The sequence below is a fragment of the Zeugodacus cucurbitae genome, chromosome 2 (genome assembly GCF_028554725.1).
Source record: "Zeugodacus cucurbitae isolate PBARC_wt_2022May chromosome 2, idZeuCucr1.2, whole genome shotgun sequence".
Lineage (NCBI taxonomy): Eukaryota > Metazoa > Arthropoda > Insecta > Diptera > Tephritidae > Zeugodacus > Zeugodacus cucurbitae.
The window spans coordinates 42739002-42762368 of record NC_071667.1 but is presented as its reverse complement, the minus strand read 5'-3'; the positions used below and the strand labels follow the sequence as shown (position 1 = coordinate 42762368).

Below are 23367 nucleotides of genomic sequence, written 5' to 3'. Positions count from 1 at the left end.
TTTAGTGCCCCTTCACTCACCCATATAAAAACTTTCATATCAACCAACTATATTCAAACAAGTTACTTTGGCTTATATTCAGCCGTAACTCAATCTAAGTGTGTACTCTTTTCTGAGTGTTCTTGCATAATGAACTTTTTTTTTCTCACACGGCGCTTCACTTTAATGAACAACTAAGTAACATTCATAAATTAAAATAATATTTAAACACGGAATAATCAACTAGAAATAAACGATCACTCTCTCACATTTTGAAACTTTTACGATTTACAAAAGGCATATTGCTGAATTTGAAAGCTTTCCATTTGAAATTAGGATAAACATTACTCTAAAATATTTATACAAAATTAGAGTTTTTTCTTAATTTTTATTATTTGCATCTTCTTCATAATATTCGTGGTATGGTAAGATGGTTATATTTTAAATGTATCAGAAAATATATTAATTATTATTTTATAATAAAAAAACATAAAAAAGGTATCAGCCGTGAAGCTATATAACTTACTGCCTTCTCTAAATAAAAGCGTTGGCGGAACGTTTTTTACCGCTCAGCGTTAACGATGCGACATCCCTAAATATCAAAATGTTTACTTGAATTGTTGTTGTGAAATTTTATTGAACAGAGAAATTTAGTTTTTGGCAGCCAACTTTACCTCTTAACGCTCTGTCAAAATAGAATTTACCAACCGCTCAGCGTCGCCGTCGCGTTATTTCGTTATGCGCCATACACATTTTATGGGCATGAGGATTTTTATACTCTCGCAACAAAAGTTGCTAAGAGAGTATTATAGTTTTGTTCACATAACGGCTGTTTGTAAGTCATAAAACTAAACGAGTTATATATAGGGTTATATATATCAAAATGATCAGGATGACGAGACGAGTTGAAATGATGTCTGTCTGTCCGTCCGTCCGTCTGTCCAACGTGCAACGGATAACTTGAGTAAAAATTGAGATATCTTAACGAAACTTGGAACACGTATTCTTTGGCACCCTGAGGAGGTTGCTTTCGAAAATGGGCAAAATCGGACCATTGCCACGCCCACAAAATGGCGAAAACCAAAAACATATAAAGTGTCATAACTAAGCCATAAATAAAGTTATAAAAGTAAAATTTGGAATAAAGGATCGCACTAGGAAGGGGCATATTTGGATGTAATTTTTTTTGGGGAAGTGGGAGTGGCCCGCCCCCAAATCGGTTATTTGTATATGTCTCGCAAACCAAAACAGTTATATAAACCAAACTTTCTGCAGTCGGTTCTCCTATGTACCCCACCACACACCATGAAAATATTTGAAATCGGATAATAATTACGCCCACCTCCCATACAAAGGTTAGGTTGAAAATTACTAAAAGTGAGTTAACTCACTAACGAAAAACGTCAGCAACACTAAATTTCACAGAAATAATAGCAGAAGGAAGCTGCACTGACATTTTTTACAAAATGGAAAATGGGCGTGGCTCGCCCACTTATGGGTCAAAAACCATATCTCAGGAACTACTCGACCGATTCGAATGAAATTCGGTATATAATATTTTCTTGACACCCTGATGACACGTTACTTTATAATATATACATAAGGAACCAATGAAGATAGCGAAATAAAACTTTAGCATCACTTGTGAAAAAATTGTCGAAATCGAACTATAACTTTTCAATGCCCCGGATATCGAATATGAAGAACTCAGTGCCCCAAGGTAACTTTTCACCGAAAATTTCGGTAAATCTCTCAGGTATCTTAATTTAATTCAGAGGAAATATTTTTCTTCTAATAGTGTGTCTCTGTACCTGAAAAGGTTTAAATCGAGTCATAACTTCTCTTATATATGAATATGTATATGAGAATACCTAATTATAGGATTTTCAAAAATATGATGAGCTTAATAGCTTATAAATCGGTTAATATGCGAAATACATTTATGCCGAATATATGGGTCAAATTGGTGTTTTCTTAATACAGCTATAGCAATAAATTGCGAGAGTATAAAATGTTCGGTTGCACCCGAACTTAGCCTTTCCTTACTTGTTTGACAATCATTTGCCGCTCTCGCTATTATATAGAGAAGGCAGTTAAATGGCTCTGAATGGCTCCATTCTAATAAATTGTAGTTTTCAACATCGTTTTAATATTACTTTTTCTCCTATCCTAAGCTTTCACCATAATTTGAATTTACAAAGTTCAGTAATTGCTCACAGTACCTACGATAGTTTCCTATCACCTACATCTATACAAGTACTTCGTTGACCTAGACGACATCTCAACGCTTGATTAAGTAAACAAGTGATTGTAGAATAGCAGCAGCAAATAAGGCGCATAAGGTAGAAAAGTCAACTCGGGCTCAGGTTAACAGAAATATTTATGAAATTTTTACGCGTACGACTTGGAATGACACTCTGCTCAACTCAATGCGACACTTCGTGTGGCTGTTACAAATCCGCGTTCATGTCACTTTCGTTGACATTTTACCCACGTTGCCCATAGCGATGGCGTCAGCGAAACATGCTAAGTAACAACAACAACACACATATAAAATTGTCAGTAAATATTCCACAACTAGCGATGACTTGTTTATTATTTAAAAAGTAAATGTTAAGTTCTGACACAGACGAACCTTAGATACTCTAACGATTCGAATGAACTAAAAGCGTTTCAATTATAATAATTACCGAAATATGTAAGTATGTTATATATATGAGTCGACTAATAGATGGTACAGCGTTTTTTCTTGAATCTTAAAGAAAGTTAATGAGGGTAGTTTATGTCTACTCGTACATTAATGGCTATTAATTCTTTTTCATTACGTTTCCTTTTAGCAAATTTTTTCGTTATTATGATTTACTAATTCTCGAGTACAACTAAAAAACAAAAAATTAGTTTAGAAATATCTATAATATTCTTAATTTAAAATGCAAATAAATTTATATTGACAAGTTGCGTTTTCAAGGGGGATGCGGGACTATTGCCTAATCATATCCACACTTACACACCGAGAAAAAGAAACCTTATAGATGCGGTCACCCATAAATACTTTTCAATATTGACACTACATATTGAAAGCAAAAAACTATGAAATCGAATATCAACACTTATCTCATCTTCAGGACATTTGTACTTGCCACTTGACGGATTGTTCTTTTAGCTGGAAATTCGATTACAATTAAAGAACGTTAAGGAGGCAAACATTTCTTTAACAATGTTGTATTATGGTAGAATATAAAAAAAAACTAAACAAGTAAGGAAGGCTAAGTTCGGGAGTCACCGAAAATTTTATACTCTCGAAATTTATTTATTTAATTTTATTAATATAACAAACAACTTGGCCCACATATTCGGCATATATATGGTATAAAGTCCATCCGAAAGTTTGAAAACTCGAATATTAAATATATGGGAGATAGGGGAAGTTATTACCCGATTTCACTCATTTTTCGCACGGAGACATATTATTAGAAGAAACATATTCCCTCTGAACTTCTTCTAAATATCTGAGAGACTTACCTATATTTTCGGTAAAAATCTGCACTGAGGTCCTCATATTCGATATATAGGGTCTTGAAAACTTATGGACCGATTTCCACGATTTTTAGAAGGACGATGCCACGCTTTAAATGCAGTATGTTTGCAAAGTTCTGTTCCGATATCTTCACTAGTGCTTACTGTATATATTGTAAAGTAAACGATTCAGATCGAATTCAAAGATCTGGTATGTGGGAAGTAGGCCCGGCTGTGAACCGATTTGGATTTTTTTTCACAACATATCATTGGGAAGCTAGGAAAATATTATAAAACATTCATTGAAATTGGTCCAGTAGTTCCTGAGATATGGTTTTTGACCCATAACTGGGCGCAACCAGGCCCATTTAAAATTTTGTATAACATTTTGAGTTCAACTCTTCTCTACCATCTTTATAATGAGATTTAAGGTTTCTGGTGGTTTAGATTTTCTTCATTTTTGGATTGTATAAGGTAGTGCTGAAACGAAACGACTCTAGAAGGTTTCCTTGATACAGCTTTAGTAGTTTACGAGATATGTACAATAAATATTGTAGGGGGCGGGCCACGCTCACTTCCCCCCAAAAAAATTATATCCAAATATGCCCTTCATAGTACCATCCTTTGTATTTTTTTTTTAAATTTTACTTCCATAGCTTTATTATGGCACTTTATGTGTTTTCGGTTATCGCCATTTTGTGGGCGTCGGTGGTCTCATTACGTCCATCTTCGAACTTAACATTCTTATAGTGCCAAGAAATACGTCTTCCAAGTTTTAGGACTTACAACCAACCGTTATGTGAACAAAACTATAATACTCTCTTTAGCAACTTTTGTTGCGAGAGTACAAAAATGTATGTATATATAAATATTAGCTTAATATCTTTAACTTGTTTAATAAATGAAGGAAGGTTAACATGCTTCCAAATTATGGTTTCAGAATATTGTGTAAAATAAATTTATTTTATTCAAAACCAAATTCATAAACCCTTCACGGATTTCAAATTCTTTCTTATTCAAACAGTTGTTATATTTGTATTTTGGGCGTGCACAAGCGTTTCATTATTGTCACAATGTAAGTGTGTGTGAGGTATTTTTCTCCTCAGTAACATTGGCCAAAAGACATCTCAGAGCAGGGCAGTCGACGGTAAACTGCGGTGATCAAGTCGATTGCCATAAATCCTCGAAACATGACACTTTTGACAGTTCGGATAAAATAAGGAATGTATTGTAGAAAATTGTCGTACAAGTGGTAATGAACGCAGTGTTAAATATGAATACATGCAACACAAATGAATAAACTGAACGTTTTAAATAAAAAATGTGATTTTGACATTCACGTTATCAAGAATTAAGGTTTAAATTGTTTAAATCGATTATCTCTTTTAGGTAACACTTTCGAATTTGTCCCTTCTCAAAATACCAATACTATTTATTGTCGTAACCGAATGCATTACGTTCCGGCCGAACAAATATCTACATACGATATGTATGTACATATGTATGTATGTATGTACATATATGTATATAGTTGTATTAACAGTTGCCTTTTACCTTAGTTCAATTGTATTATAACACCAGTCACTAATAGGAACGCGGTAGAGTATAAAATATTTCACATTTCTTCTATACAAATAATACAGTTCAGTTTTCCAGTAAAGGTATATATGGTACTATGATATTAATTGTATTGAACACAGGATTATCGACCGACTTTTCTGATACTTCTCTTGTAACTCACTAAGGTATAGTTGCATGTAAATCTGCGTGTTACACAAAATTCTAACTAAGTTAATTTATTTACATTAAATATGTATGTAAAATTGCCCTTATGGAGATACTAAAATTTTTCGTTTTTCGCATCGCCCGTGTTCGCGCGTTTATTCCTCTAAACTGAACAACAGGCGTGCGATTATTCCAAGCATGCTTTGGCTTATTTTCACATTCCTTTAGTTTCCATATTTCATTTATGGGATCAATGTATACATATGTTTGTATATGTTTTAAATATTTTTTTAGCAGGTCTGATGAAGCTCACTTAATAAGACGGCTTACAAATTAGTTATTAGGTCTACACTACTTTGCTTCCGCCGTTTTCCAATAGATGGCTCTAGTGTCAAGCACTGGTCAATTAAATCGTTTTATACGATCTTGGACATTTGTATCAGCATTAACCCAACAAAATATTTGTAGAGATCTGTTTGCCTTCCAAACTCAACTGAAAATGTCACTCTTTGAGTCGAATTCTCGAAATTGGGGGGAAATTTTGCTTTTCTTTTTTAATTCCAAGAAAAGTTCGGATGAGGCTCATCGACATTTGTAACTGTTTTTATACAAAAAAAAAAACTTAAATTTACAAAAAAAAAACGGCGGAAGCAAAGTTGTAGACCAAAAATATTATAAAAATATTTTATTTCCAAAATTCTAGGAATCGTATTTATGCTATTTACTTCTAATTGTATTCGTTTGAATCTTGTTCTCGTAAAATAACTATTGCTCAGTGAAAATTTTCATTACTTATAAGAATTCAATTATTTATCTATTCATTTTGAATAAATATTCTTATTTGAATAACAATGAAGCGGAACTGGCAATATTTAAAGTGTTTGTAATTATTCTAATATGAATTCACAAAATTCAGGTAAGAATTAAGGTGAGTATCAAGATTGCTCACGCTGCTACCACAAAAAGTGATATCAGAGAACGTCAACACCAAATACCTGAGAGAGCAGCCACTGTTATTGCTAATTAACAGAAAAATGTTAATGAAATACCTCAGAGTTATGTACGCCTGTCAATATTACATGTTTCTTTATACCATACATCAGCTCTAGCTTGAATGCCCTCTAACATATCAACACCATACAATACATTAATCACAAGCGTGATCACGAATATCGTCATTGCAGTCTACACTCTCGTCGTTATTACGCTCTTTCATTTATAACCGCATATTATCACTAACTGGCTTCCTTTCTATTCGTATCGTACTTGCTTGCCAGCTTCGGTTAGGACGCACATGTTTACCTGTCAAAATTTGTTACAAAATGGGATCAACAACATAAGACAGCAACGGAATAACAAGCAGATCGGCTGCTCTAAATACGCACACATTGACAACAACAATGTATATGTGGGTTTTTTCTTGCGAGTGATACATTTAGATTCATTCGTTGCGTAGACAGTCTACTGGAAAGATGTGAAGTTAAGGTCGCGCGCGTTAAGACGATGCTAAGTTTAAACTTGTGATCAGCTGTTCGTTGTATGCACCGGAGGCCATGATGGCCGCCTTCGTTAGCTGGAGAGTCATTCAATGAACAATCAGGTTTTTCTTTGCTATTTCGTTTTGGCGGTTATTAATCATTGGAAGAGTGCGGCGTGTTTTTTTTTTAATGTGTGACAGACACACTTTCATGGACACACATACAGTTATCTAAAGAAAATAATGAAAAACAATAGGTGGTGGTTGTCTCTAATGTACAATATGTATGTAGCCGAAAATATTTTTCTTAATTTGCTTTTAAATGTTTATAATAAGCTAACGTTGTTTGCTTGATTATTTACAAATTCATTATATTCATAGTGCACAATTTTTGATACATATATAATTGTTTTTTTTTTTTGTTTTCAGAAAATGTATACGCTGTCTTGAATAGTACGTATGTATCCAAACAAGAAATATGTATGAGGTAGATATGTCAAAGTGAAATCTCCAAATCTTTCTCCATATAAAGTGCTTGCAGTTTAGCTATTTAGTTTTATAAATAAATATACATATATTTCGACAAGTTTAAAAATGCAACGTTTACAGCTTCATAAACATGTAGTTAAAATTATTGGTGTTGAATGTTTCAAGATATCAAATTTAGAAAAACAAAACTTTGCAAGTTATTGTTGAAATCACTAAAATTTTAATTTTAATCCCATATAAACTGAATTATACTCTGTATCTATGGCACAATAAATAATTAAAATAATTTAAATTCCTTTTCAGTGGTTTAGTTATAACATAGTATACAAGCGTTTACTTTTATTTATTTGTATTCCTTTTATACTTTTAAATACAAAAGCTAAGTTGCATAAGTTTAACATTTTTATACTTCGACACTTTGTTACCACTTGATTAAGATATTTGAATTGAAAAGAAATTTTAAAATATTTACATATAATTCTGTAAAGGTGGATTTCAAAATATCTTGTATTTGTGGACGTGTGTCTAATCTTTGCAAAACAGGAGAAATTGATATTCAATATGTTAACAAAAAAGGTTTGCCCTAATATTCATATATATGCATATATTTATGTGAAGAAATATTCGCACGAACAAAGTCAAAAAACGGCTCCTGTTCGCTTTTACGAAGGAGATTGAAAACAAACGAGTTTACCGCCGGCGATGTGAGCCAGACGCACTCTACCTCACCTTAATCGAAATTTTTTTCACGTTTGCTTGACTTTATTGCTATTATCAGCCACTAATTTGTTAGTGGTGTAGTGCTTTGTTTTGCTTTCGCTGCTGTCGTTTGGCAGTTAATAAATTTTCAAAATGAATATTGACACATTGTAGGGAATGAACATGTACCGCCGGAGTCAGAGAATTTTGGGAACAAGTTAAACGGACAGAGGAGAACAGCAAATAAGTGAAAGTGTCAGAAGCGAGCGAATATGGATGAACCGCGCAAACTGGATGACCATATTGAAGTATTCAATGCAAAGTAAAGCAATTATAAGAAGTAACACTTTTTATTGCCCCGATATGTATTTATGTAGCAGAACAAATTCATCTTCACATACGGCGCACAGTCATAATACTTTGGGGTAAAATTACGTATTTTTATACTCTCGTTTATAATATACAAATGCAGCATGCTCAGCTAATATGTGAGATTTAAACAAACTATGAATACTGAAACGATGGACAGCAACTGGCATGGGGCATCTGAACAACGTCCGAACACTCCCAACCTCCACTTCATCTCGCACTAACGGAATACTAACAGACACGTGGATGCAACTGTATTGTAGTTTAGTATGGTTTGCAGCTGTGGATACGCAAAATGAGCAAGTTACTCGGAAACTGCAACGACATGCAGTTGCTTTTTGTATTTTTTGTTTTGTAACTAACTCACATTAAGTGAGCATTAATCTTTTCAGGTGATAATTAACAGGCGTTTTGTGCTTGTTAAACATTAAGCGTCGCTTCTTTCCACAGCAACGCGAGTTGTTAAGCTACTAAAAATGATTAATTGTTGGTTTTTATAGCATCACCTGTTTACTTGCGAAAAATGTTACACGCGGTACTCTACTTTTGGTTCTTTTTTCGTTAGCACTTTACCCCGGCTCCCTCAGTTACCGTGCACACTCTCAAACTAAAAGATGAAAGTGCCTTACATACACACATTGCATGACTATTGGTGATTCCGTTTATATACACACTTAAAAGACAACATTGCTCATATTTTAGTTTCACAGGACATTCTAAATTATGAATGCATGAATATAGAAGTGGTACGACGAATTTTATTGATGTTTTCGTTGATATGACAATATTGCTTTAATAATATGCACTATTATGAAGCGATTGCTTTGTGTATCGAGTTTTCAAAATATATGCCTCATGGTTTATGTAATTATTTAGGATAAGAAAAAATTTTGTTAGCACGTGTGTTTATTATTATATTTTTAGTCATGGAGTAGACCAAATGATGCATTAATACTAGTACCGTAGTAGAACATAAGAAACGACAGAGGACAAGGGCGTACGCACATTTTGAATGCAAGACTGGTGTGAAAAGAATTCAGTTTATGTAGAGTTATCCACATTTAGTTATTATTTTTTTAATTTATTATGTAGTTGCCACTGCTGACGAGACGATGCGTGGCTACTCTGTGTTGATTGCTGGTTCAAATTCCAGTTGTGACGCGTACGAGTGCTTATACCATACATTCATATGTATCATACTAAAACAACCTAAGAATATATGTCAAGTATCTTCTCGATAATACAAAAGCACACAATTTTTGCATGTGCAAGTCAAGTCTTCTTAGAGGGTTAGTTATTATTGTTACTTTTATTATACATATGTCGTCCAGTCTGCGATGTAAACAAGTTGAATATTATGCCACTGGAATCGCTCTTTATTGCCGAAATGCGGTTGTTTTATCCGCATTGCAGCTATGTAAGCTACATGACACTGTACAAGCCGTGGTGAGGTGCAATACGCTACGGGTTCGAGTTGACCAGACGGCTTTAGCTTGTATGGTGTGGTGGCATGTGCATGTTTTTATCTTGCAGATGGAGGATAACTTGGCAGTGGTGATGAACATATGTTGTTTCTTGGGGTATTTATTTTTCGCTGTCCAAGGTAATAATTCATATTCAAACTGCTAATTGAATATTATTTGTTGAAACGACGAGTATTAAAGTAGTTGACGTCGTTACGAATTTATTGACGGACGGTAAGTTGAAAATTTATCTATTTGTTATAATCTATATAATAGTTTAAAGGTGTGATTGATTGATTGATGATGCGATACATTATGTTAAGGCTCAATCTGACTCTTCATTAAAACATTTAAATTTTAATTTAATAATGTTGTCATCGCATTTTAATATACCTGTAACAACTTAAGCAATACGTATGATAAAATTTCTGGAAGGCGGGGACACGGCCTCTATTAAAAATTTAAATATTGATCATAAGATATAACTACTCGTATGTATGGTTAATATATCTAAGCAGTATTGTGATAAAGTTCTTGGGATTGCATGCATCAGCTGTAACCCTTGTGAGTCGATTATTTTTGGATAGGTTGACCAGCTGAGAAAACAAGTATAAGGAAGGGCCAAGTTCGGGTGTAACCGAACATTTCATACTCTCGCAATTTATTGATGTAATTTTATTCAGATAACACACAATGTGGCGCATATATATGCGGCATAAAGTTTAATAAAAAACAAAAATCTGTATCTATAGTATATGGGGGCTGGGTAATTCATGGACTGATTTCAACTATTTTTGCCACCTAGCTATGTTCTACCCAAGATTATATGCTAACTAAATTTTGCTGATATATCTTATATTATCCGATAATATGGTATAAAGTCCAATAAAAGTTTGAAACCCAAAATATTAGGTATTGGGGATTAGGTATTTCGATATCTTCACTAGTGCTTACTTTATATATTTTAAAGTAAACGATTCAGATCGACTTCATAGTCGATATCATTGGGATGTCAGGAAAATGTTATGAACCGAATTTCATTTCCATTTAAAATTTGGTATACCAATATGAGTGGAGCTCTTTTGTACTATCTTTACCATGAAATTTAAGGTTTCTGGTTTTTTCCTTACTCAATTAAAGCTGTTTTAGTAGTTTTCAACATAACCTTTGTATGGGAGGTGGGCGTGGTTATAATCCAATTTCTTTCATTTTTGGACTGTATAAGGAAGTTGCTAAAATAAGCGTCTCTAGAGAGTTTGGTTGATATAAATTTAGTAGATTACGAGATATGTACATGAAACTTAATAGGGGCGGGACCACGTCCACTTAAAAAAATTACATACATACATGCTACTTAGTGCGATCTTTTATACCAAATTGTACTTTTCTAGCTTTATTTATGGCTATTTTGTGGGCGTGGCATTTGTCCGATTTTAATACCAACCTCCTCAGGGTGCCAAGGAATAAGTGTACCAAGTTTGATTAAGATATCTTAACAACGGACAGACATCCGGATTTCAACTCCACACGTCATCCCGATCATTTATATATATATAACCCCATATCTAGCTATTTTATTTCTGGGCAACCGTTATGTGAACAAAACTATAATACTCTCTTTAGCATCTTTGTTATGAGAGTGTAAAAATTGTTCATATGTATACTTAAGAAGAGTGCTCAACGAGTAGATAACTCGACATTTTTATCAATAACTCTTTATTTGATCATTCACTTTTGCTACCATTTCTTTCAATACTCCACCCTTTCTGGTGTAGTCATACTTTTTAAGTGCAGTTTTTATTTTCGAATATCCAATACAACAAAAGAATTTGACATAAATACACTGCAAATTATGAATCGCATTATCTTTTGAAGCACGCGGTGTGGTTGCTTGTGTAGCACGCAGATACATGCATTTAGAACAAATTTTCCAACATTATAGTATGATTTTATTAATTCATATGCACAGACCCATATACTTAAATTTCGTTGACACAGATACTGTTCTAAAAAGCTCTGTATTAACAGTGTTGTTTGAAGTGTGTAAGGTTGTATGTGTTCGTAATAGGTACGTCCTTATGTGTGTTCGCATATAACACATTCCATTGTAACAATCAACATATTAGGAGCTTCGAATACTGGCTAATATGTACATTGTACATATGCTTTTTTAGCGCTCGCATCGAAAACCCAAGTAACAAACCTGGGTTAATAGTCACAAGCTAGCATGCGGATAAACGATTGGCGCTGTACTAAACTGTAGAAACGGCAGTAAATTAAAAACTTCAGTAGCTACTTACAAGCGTTAAAAATTATCACACTCAAACATTGTGCGCATGCGCGACCACCACAGAAGGTTTCTCGTCTCAGTTACTAGCCAGCCAAAGTACTGTTTTAACAGATTTCGCGATTTCTGAGGCATTGTCAATAGATAAATTGGCTAACATCATTAATCTGTTTGCAAAATATTTTTACTTCATGTATAAAAATACCAAACCAATTTAAGAATGTTCAAAGTTCGTAAAAAATTAAAAATAATAACAATAATAATAAAAATAAAAATACTAAACAAAAATAAAGAAAAATTCTTACCCATGTCTGTTGATATTCCGCCGTATTGTGTTAAATCTGATCTTATCTTACCTGAAATGAAACAATAGTAATGGAAGATTATGAATTAATTTGCTTACACTTACTTACAAAAATATGAACAAATATTAAAATATTGTATAATAATAACCAACTGAAGTAAAGATGTAATAAAATGTTGAAATGAAATGTGGTAAAACTTTAATAAAGGTAAGGCAAATTATTTTTTACGAGTAGAAAGGGTGTTTGTATAATGCTCATTTTTTTGTCCCCCAAATTTGTATGCTCCGGATTTTATGTTTACATCGTAAAAGTGCAAAATGTAAACAGTGAACTGTCAGCCATTATGAGTGCATTGCTCAGCACTCCAAAAAAGTTAAATGTTGTCTGTGGTGATGTGCCGTGTTATGTTGAAACAATGCGGAGCGAGAGTGTAAGAAGTTGATTTAATGCCTGTGATAGACCACGTGTGCATTTAAATATGCTAGGTCGTGTCTGACGCTTTGAGCACCGCATCCGTTCGCCGCCTGTTTCCTCACGTCAACAATACAAAATCTAAATTATATATTTACATACATAAGCAATAACAAGTGTTTGTCTATAAAACTACATGTTGTGATAACATTTTTTTTCAATAAACACTGTTTTATAAATTATTAGTTTATGAAATATATGCTTAATTACAAGTACAGATAAAGTAAAGTATTGTCAGTTTTCCGCAAATTCTTCACTCAACGACGAATGGCTATTAATTTTACATATAAATCTAACTAAAATAAATATATATTTAATAAAAGGGATTTATCTTTAAACTAATAAAGAAGACAAAGAGTAAATATTCCTAATAATCAATGCTAATGATTTCAACAATGAATAATTTTAGTTTGTTGAGCGCACCACCGAATAATATTATAATAAATAAATCATTATTAAAGTCCAAGTTTCACCCAATGTACATATATGCATATTTTATTAAGTTTTTATTGTTGTTGTTGATTCTTTAAATCGATGAGATAGATTACCATTGTTGTTTGCATACCGCTTGCACGTACAAATATATGTATACACATGTGAGAGTTGCCCCATTGATTACGTCTCACTAATGATTTGTGGTTCTTCAATAAATTTAAAAACGTTCATAACAAAGCTGCCGGTTTCGCGCTAAATATGTATGTTAGTTTTTGGTTTACACTAGTGAATACATACATATATACATACATACAATGTGGAATGTATATACATACATATGTATGTGCTTATTTATAGATGAAAACTTTAAAAGTTTTCAGTTCACATACATACATATTTCCTACAAGTAGTTCGGCGACAAAAACATATATTGTATATTTAGGCTACTGTTTTTAGTTGAATCATTTATTTTTTACAAAGAAAAAAATGTTTTTTTAGCCTTTTCTTATTTGCATTGGGTTCATTAGCACTATTTCTTTTTGATAAGTGTTAACATTTCTCATAAGCAAAATAAAATAGCCGAGCAAAACGCACAGACCTAAGCAATCAAAATTACATATATACATATATTCATATATTCTCCACGCTACTTTGCAATGAGGAAAGCGCACTGGCGTCAGTGAAATGTGGCCAGACGTAGCCTGCAGCTTGCAGATACACATTGTGTATTTGTTTGGGTCGGCAATTAAGATTTATATCAACTAAATTTGATGAGCAATAAAAATTGAGCTTTTCACAAAAAGAAAAGAAGGGCGGCGAAGTAAAAGAACGAGAACGAAATACATTAAAAAACCACAGTAGACAGCTGACTCCATCTGTATCTACAAAAGCCACCAAAACAGCAAAGTCAGCAACAACAACGCACCTTCATAAACTGCAACCCGAATGTAGTAAATCTTTTAAATTATATTTGATCTTGTTAGCTTGTTTTACTTGCGTTTTTCCTCACTCACCCAAGCGGCACTACTGTACATGACTTGTACTGTTTTCATATGTATATGTATATGTATGTATGCACATAAATGGATATAGGATGTGCAACATAAGGTGTGAAGGTGAGTGGCATGCCACAAGCGTATGCTGTGGATTCCAAGTGTGTTATAAAAATGATTTTTAATGGGAATTGCACACTTACGTAAACAACAGATATGTAAGTGTAATTGTCGCGGGTTTGTTAAGGCGATGACAACGCGATGTACCATCAGATTTAAAATAAGGATGATTTTAATTTTATTAAGCTTTTGCTACCCAAAAAGACTAAAAGTTTGATCAGAGACCCATTCAAATTATATAGCGTTTAGTAGAATTCTTTTGACATTTCTTGGATCATAGAACGTAATGGAATCGTTATACACTGAGATATCTTGCTGGAACTCAAAATACTGACAAAATCTAAAAAACATATTTGCATAAAAATTAATACAGAAAAACTGAATATTATCAATAATAATATTTCATTTAAGTCATCTTGAGTCAAAGAAACGCAAATCAGTACATTCATCCACTGCTAACTTAGTAATTGATCGCCCATTTCTTCTTCATTTATGAATGCATACCAATTCCGCTTATGCACGATTGCCTTATTATTATTATTTTGCACCCCTTCGGTGAAATATGCGATGCATGTCTTTTATATGACTACTGGTTGAAAAACGTAGAAAATAAAGGAAATGTAAGAGCATCGAGGTCGTCCTTTGGTCAGTAGGGCACCGATGCTTTCATAAATTACTGCTGTGTTATACATATAAATAAATATATATAGCAGTTTACTCAGAATAACATATTTTTATATACATATTATTATAGAATATATATATATACATTTATTTTACTATTACCATTATCTTCCTCTTTATTTTAAAATACTTGAAAAAAATAAAGATTCTTTCCATTTACGTCACTTCCGAACCTATCACAAAAAGTCTTTTCAATTTGGAATATACTTGAAAATTTAACACTACATGGCTTCAGAAAAATTGCGGTGTATAATTATACTCTCACAACAAAGTTGCTAAGACAGTATAATAGTTTTTTTCAAATAACGGTTGTTTGTAACACCCAAAAATAAACGAGTTAGATATGTATATAGTTATATATAACAAAGTGATCAGGGTGAAGAGTGGAATTCAAACCCGGATGTCTGTCTGTCCGCCCGTCTGCCTGTGCAAGCTGTCTTGACACCATAGGAAGTTTGCTTTTGAAGATGGGCAAATTGGACCACTACTACGCACTAAACATCGTCAAAATATCGAACATGAGGACCTTAGTACTTCTAATTTTTTTTTACCGAAAATATAGATAAGTCTCAGATATTTCGAAGAAATTCAGAGTGAATATCTTTCTTTCTTTTTAATAATCTGTCTCCGTATATAAAATACGTAAAAGCTGGTCATAACTTCACCTAACTCCCATATACCTAATACTATGGCTTCCAACTTTCAATGGACTTTATACTATATATATAACGAATATATGGGCCAAATAGTATATGAAATAAATAAACTGCGAGAGTATAAAATGTTCGGTTACACCCGAACTTAGCCCTTCCTTACTTGTTTTATATTTCGCTTTTTCCGTTGCTCAGACTTAGGGATTATGAAGCCTGCCATATTATATGTATGTATGTTAAATTACTTATTTCTGCCTCGTAATAAACTTTCATTTAACGAACGACTGAAAGTATTCAAATACGCAGACTCCTCACTACGCAGTCTACACTATATTAGTGTCAAATTGATGATTCTTTAATGACACCGTTCTCAGGGTAGAGGGTCATATAGGAGTACAGTGCTTTTTATAAGTTCAGTAGATCAATTGTTCGATGTATATAAAGATGTATAGCGTAATTTGCGACAGTATTTATACGTTATCTTGTCATAACTCCTTGCAACTTCTTACCACGTTAAACGCGAGTGTTACATATACTTCGAATTGATCCCAATAATATAATTTATAATTTTATTACATTCGACTATGTACAATTTATGAAATTTCCTCGTTTAAACCGATTTAACTTAAAAAACCGATTGAGCACTATGATTGGTCAGTTCTTGTTTGGGAGAATACATATAATCCAAAATTGTATCAGCGTAAACGAGCAGAGCATTCCATTTGTTTGGGTAGCTTCAAGAATTTTATACCACCATAGAAATAAATTTACCAGCTTCGGACAATTTTTACTTGAGATAAGTATCTACATTACTCCAAAAATATATTGACTCTGTTATTTTGTAATAATATTAATTATCAATTAACTATACATTTTTCATGATATAAGAAATAATGAAAGAAACTGAATTTTTAGTGTTTGACCCGAATAATTTAATTTCATTAATCTTCTTCCTACAATAATAGCAATTACAATACTAGAAATATTTTTAACAAGAAATATAGTGAAACATTGCTCTTAATATCCAGATTTCCTAATTCCCTAGAAGCGAATGCATGAATTAGTTAACTCATCCAATTCAACGTGTTTCGTAAAACTCAAAAAGTCTAGTTAATTTTGATAAAGGAAAATATATATAATTTATTATAGAAACTACTTTAACTATGCTTTTAACTAATTATTTAAGTAAACAAATTTCAGGGTTTGAACAGCCGTGGATCCCACTGACACTATCTCTTACCCAATCTTACATACCATGCACTTGTCATCGGACATCTCTCGAGGGATGCGTTACAATTATTGTTCACTTCATAGAACTGCAATTTAGTAATTGTGTCTTATGTACGTATGGATATACACATTTTTACTTAAATAGCCTTGAACAAAATCGAATGGTCAGAGACATATTCTGAACAAATTTCGTTGTAGAAATACCACTATTATTTAGTTAATAGCCGAATTTCAAGTCAATATATACGTGCTTACCACAATTGAGGCGTTACAATCTAAATATTGGTTTGAGAAAATTGCTATTGTTACATATTTATGACGTAATATGTTTTACGTGCACGAAGGTACATACAAAACAATCTATGGCATTTATAAATCAAGGTCAAAATTAGTTTTTGAATGGTTACCTGAGTACTTATGTGGTTATACCGATTATATGAAACATTTTAAAACACTGACATCAAAATCCTACACATTTTACCTGTTTTGCAGCATTATTGGTTAAAAAATTATCCTAACTTGCATGATATTAAATTTTAACAAAATATATAGGCGTACACTGGCTAGTGCAATGGATAATTTATTTCTAAATATTTGTAAAGGCGAAAAGGAATATTAAATTCAATTTCATAACAAGTAAGGAAAGGCTAAGTTCGGGTGCAACCGAACATTTTATACTCTCGCAATTTATTGATGTAATTTTATAAAGATAACACAATTCGACCCATATATTCGGCATAAAGTTCAATAGAATAACGAAAATCATCATAAATAGTATATGGGGACTGAGGTAATTCCTAAACCGATTTCACTCGTTTTCACCACCAAGATACAATGTATCGAAGACTATACGCTCACTTAATTTAATGTTACTTATAATTAGATATATGGGATCTGGGCGAAGTTATGACCCGATTTTTACCATTTCAGGTACAGAGAGAAACTGTTATAAGAAAAAAATTCAGAGGGAATGAATTACATTAAAATATCTGAGGGATTTACCTATATTTTCGGTGAAAAATTACCCATAGGCACTGAGTTCTTCATGTTTTATATCAGGGGCCTTGAAAAGTATGGTCCGATTTTGACAATTTTTCCACAACTGATGTCACAGCTCAAATACAATATTTGTGTAAAGTTTTATTCCGCTATCTTCATTTGTCCCTAATGCATATATGTATTACAAAGTGAATGAATCAGAAGTATTAAAAATTGAGTTATATGGGAAGTGGGCGTTGTTGTGAACCGATTTTGCCCATATTCCATCCATGACATGAGGGTGTCAAGAAAGTGTTATATACTGAATTTCATTGAAATCGGTCGAGTAGTTCTTGATATATGGTTTTTAACCTATAAGGGGGCGACGCTACGCCCATTTTCCATTGTGTAAAAAAATCTCAGTGCAGCTTACTTCTGCCATTTCTTGTGTAATTTGTGTAATTTGGTGTTTCTCGTTAGTGAGTTAACTCACTTTTAGTAATTTTCAACCTAACCTTTGTATGGGAGGTGGGCGTGGTTATTATCTGATTTTTTTAATTTTTGGACTGTATAAGGAAACGGCTAAAAGAAACGACTGCAGATTTCGCCATTTTGTGGGCGTGGCAGGGGACCGATTTAGCCCATCTTCGAAAGCAACCTCCTCAAGGTGCCAAGGAATATGTCTTCCAACTTTCATTAAGATATCTTAATTTTTACTCAAGTTATCGCTTGCACGGACAGACGGACAGACGGACAGACGGACGGACAGACATCCGGATTTCAACTCCACTCGTCATCCTGATCATTTATATATATATGACCCCATATCTAACTCTTTTATTTCTTGGTGACACAAACAACCGTTATGTGAACAAAACTATAATACTCTGTCTGAGTATAAATATTGTCGTCTCTGTATATTGCTTCTACATCATTCGGTTGAATATAAAATTATATGTAAACCGTGTCGAACCGCACATTTTATGATGTAATAAGTAATTCTCTTATATAGCCGTTTATGTTAAGGGGGGGGGGGGGGGGGTAAGGTTTGACAACTTTTTTTTTCATTTTTTGTTTCTGAACCATCCACATGGTCATTCGGAGAAAAATCGTCATTTTGGCTTGAAAATGATACCAAAAATTGAAAAATTTAAAAATTAAAAAAAAACTCGACGTCAATTGCAAGATAAACTAATAAACTAAAGAAAGCATTTTGATTTTTTGGTTTCGGATGATCCAGTGATGCTGTAGGCTGGTCACCGCACAACAACTTCTTTTCGAGGTGCCTGCAGAGATCGACGATAAATCCGATATTCCTCGTTATTTTTCGATAAAACTTTGTTTAAGTATCCTTCAAATGTTGTACTTTCATATAATAATAAGTAAAATAAACCTACAGCAATAATTTTTTCTAAAAAAATATGAAAAAAGACCCCCCCCCCCCCTTAATGAAGTGAAGCTGTCTTCGGCTTTTACAGAGTTAGAGAGTAGTAAATCTAACAAACTATATCATTTGTTCTAACATACTACCAGCACATTGCAACCTTGCGCAAACTCATCTGACGTAAGAGCAATTGTTTTGTTCAAACTATCTGGTATCGAATTCAATTTTGTTTTGATTATAAATTAAGTAAAAATGATTTTAACCATTATTCTCATATGATTCTTCTGCTCTTATTATATTGTATTTAGACGAAAATATCATAATCATATTGAGGTGGCACTATTTGTTTGAAGATTATTTGTATATTACTTACAACAATTAAATTTAAATTTTTAAATTCATTTATTACATTCGACTATGTACAATTTATGAAATGTCCTCATTTAAACCGATATACCTTAAAAAACCAATTAAGCACTATGATTGGTCAGTTCTTGTTTGGGAGAATACATATAATCCATTCAAGAATCGGAAATCAAAGTTTTTATAGTGAATGAATGCACAAATAACATAATGAATGCATAATAACATAATAATAAGATATTGCTTTACATTCCTTATTATAATTAAATGGATTCTCAATAAGAGCACTACAACGATTTGGCATATCAATGAAATTATGGATTCCTGTGAAAGAACATTCGATTCCATTATATATGGAACTCAATTTCTTTTACAGTCGCTGGCTTGATGGCATAGACCACTTCACGTAGCCCCACAGAAAATATTCTAACGCCATCAAATCGCGTGAGATAGCACGTTCACTAAACTTGGCTTTCAATAAATCGCCATATCATCCAATTCGGACCAAAAATATTCGGTTATCATTGAGCGGTAGCGATTCCCAATTACAGTAACTTGCCGGTCTTGTTGTCACCGAAGAAGTAGTACCCAAGTACGCCGCTGGCCCATAAACCTCACCAAACCGTAATTTTTTCGGAATGCAATGGTGACTATTGGAGTACGTGTTGGTTGCTGTCTGACCAATAACGCATATTTTGGTTATTGATGAAGCAATTCAGCCTGAAATTAGCTCATCGCTACGTAAGAAATGTCAAAAGAGCGGGAAATACATGGCGTCCTTTGGCGTCCCTATCGTTTTAGTTTTACAGTGTCCCCCTTTATTTTAACAACCATTAATGTTAATGGATTATAGTTTTAGCACATTTTTTTTCAATACAATGATGCTTTTTTTACTCCATACAGAATATTTATTTATATGATTGTTTAAATATACGAATTTTGACCAACAATATACAAAATTGAGGGGCATATTTTTATTAATTCAATATTTCTATTTAAGAAGAAAGTTTCTTAGTGTGTGTAACTGTGCGTCCGACTTCAAATAAAAATCAATTGATTTCCCTATGATAAGTTAACTACGGAGGTGAATGCTATGCAAATTATAATTATAATAACTAATTATTCATTGTGTAAGCAGATGTACATAATTAATAACCTGACCAATAGGTGGTTTACCTACACAGTGGTGCCTGGTTGTTGGTTGTTGTCCGCTCTACTAATTTTGAAATGATTATGGATTTAACTTTATTATTTATGTGAGAATTTTAAAATTTATTAGTTTCTATTTCAACATTGAGATTTTAATTAGATATTGTTAGATATTGTCAAACTGATCAACATTTGTGGAGTATTGTATTTTTACGGACCCCCAAACCGAAAGAGAAGAAAGAAATATAAGAAATCTACCAAACATTCACAAAAACTATAATGGAAATAAAATGCGTATACATTTTTAATTTATATGAGAATTTCACTAAACTGGTCTGGATTCGAAGATGCGGGATGGTAATATTAACCGTAGCAACAGAAACTACATATACTGAAGTTGTAATTGAAGAGCAACCAAAGGGAATGCCATACACACGTCAGAAAGACTGGTCGGGTGGTCGAAACCATTGAAACTTTGGTATCAATAGTCACACTTCAACCATATTCGATCGAACAAAGCCAAAAGCATACGTGCAGCTTACGAACGGAGTGAACGAGGTGAATGGAAATATTGTGACGTCTTGTGTGCGCCTGAGCCGTGTCAAAACATGCCATAATATGCTAGACACTTCACACAACACGTTGGACGTTGATTACGCATCCACAGATATTTCTGAATTTAACGCAAAGGAAACACATTCATACGGGCCAAGTTTTCAATGAAGTAATAATATGTGTACAGTTTTAGGGAGGGCGATAATTCGTAACTCTAAAAATCAAAAAAGTGGATAATAATATAATGATCGGTACCTAATACAAAGCGGAAATCGAAAAGACAACGTAAGGAAGAAGCACTTACTTTTAAATACTAAACAAATAGCTTCATAAAAATTCATAATTTCCTAAAATTTGTTCCAGCAGGTACTGTATTCTTTTCTACATAATAATTAACAGAACGTTTAGTTCTAAAATCAAGTTCGTGGTGAAAATATTTGATCATCATGTGCTGAGCACAGGTAAGATATCATTCTAATTAGACCAATGAAGTGATTTATGCACATGCCTCCTTTAGCTTTCTGCCGTATTTGTGAGACTGATTGGAACTTGATTTCATATCGTAAAAACTACTCTCTAGCAGATAAATATTTAGAAGAAATATTATCGTAAAAAGATAAGTTTTCTATTTCTCTTCTAAACCTTTTTGAGTTCTTCTCTCTCACTTACAGCCGGTTTCACGAAACAAATTTAAGTGAAAAATAATTAATTTCAGTTCCACCATTTGACTTAATTTTTATTTAAATGGTCACGCTTTGCCATTTAAATATTATTTAAATACTGTCGTATGTAACCATGGTTACGCTTTTCTATCAGCTGAATTCCCATTTGTTTACCATTTTGACAAAGAAATACAACTTATTTGTTTATATAAATCAGCTGTTATTCTTACTAACATCCCTGCCTTTTAATTTTTTTGATGCCAAATGTCAATAATGGTGAAACGCAGGAAATTTAAGTGCAAAGTTTAATAAAAATTAAAATTAAAATTAAATGGAACTTAATTTTCAATTAGAAACTTTCGTGAAACCGGCTGTTAGTATCAAATATTTGTTTTTAAATAAATCTATCGGTTTATAGCGGTTACTCACCACTGTGAGGAAGCTGGCTCACTGGCGATGTGAGAAATCAATCAACAATGCACGCTTTGATTCATCTGATATGTGGTATGTTTGTGACGATGACCATATTATGATTTGTGTATATTATATTTATATTTGTAAATATGCATATGCATATTGGTTAGCAGTTTATAAATTTTATTAAGATCGTCTCCACTATCAGATAGGATAAGATGATATTTTATGCGTACATTCAAATGTCAAAAGGGGAAATTTAATTATATCGATCCATCATGCCTTTGAATTACAACATGAATTGTATTCAACTTCAAATAAAGAAACTATGTTTTTTTATGAGCCCTCTTTTCGAACAGTTAGACCTCGATTCACAAATAGGAAAAATGTTATTATAAAGCTTACAGAAAAATTTATTTATAGATTCTTTGTATTGGAGCAAATCGATTGGAGTGTCAGGAAAATTTCTAAATAAATTAAAAAAAATGAGAAATTATAATTATCTTTTCATTCTTACAACATATTACACAAATGACAGTCTTAATAAAATATATGTATATTTTTCAACAAATGCTTAGATTGATATGAAATAAGTAAACGTTTTTATACTGTGTGAAAAAAACGATTATATGAAATGAATAATTTTTCTTTATGTTTATATAAAACAAATATAATTTATATTTATTTGTTCATATTAATTATAATAAACTCTATTACCACTGAATTGCGTTGAACTGTTTCAGAACGCTCTTGAAATTATTAGTAAATTAATATTTTCCCCATATTTTCATTATCAGCACTACAATACTACGGCAATAAATGTATCAGTACATACATACAGGTTTCTTTGCCCTTTGATCTATCTTAGACAATCTTTATACATATTTTGAGATTCGTCTTTGAAGATATTGTCTGATAACAAATGCTGCAAAACATAGCATAATTAAAAAGGTAAGTATTAAAAAATA

The 23367-nt window shown here is 32.7% G+C and overlaps 1 protein-coding gene and 1 long non-coding RNA gene across 5 annotated transcripts in view; one reads left to right on the top strand and one right to left on the bottom strand.

The window, feature by feature from the left end:
* Ubx_2 (homeotic protein ultrabithorax) overlaps nucleotides 1-23367 on the bottom strand; it is a 116191-nt gene that overhangs the window by 88656 nt on the left and 4168 nt on the right. For 2 of the 4 annotated variants that reach the window (XR_008469954.1, XM_011191950.3), the window contains exon 2: nucleotides 12310-12360. The exons of the other annotated variants lie outside the window; for them this stretch is intronic. Coding sequence is in view for 1 of the 2 variants with exons in the window: in XM_011191950.3 (XP_011190252.1) it covers nucleotides 12310-12360 (51 nt within the window). In the remaining variant the exon portion in view is untranslated. The remainder of the gene's footprint in view (nucleotides 1-12309; nucleotides 12361-23367) is intronic. 4 annotated transcript variants of the gene reach the window in all.
* On the top strand, nucleotides 6186-7578 carry LOC105217111 (uncharacterized). The gene is made up of 2 exons (XR_851973.3): nucleotides 6186-6981; nucleotides 7127-7578. It is a non-coding gene; the product is annotated as an uncharacterized LOC105217111 (long non-coding RNA).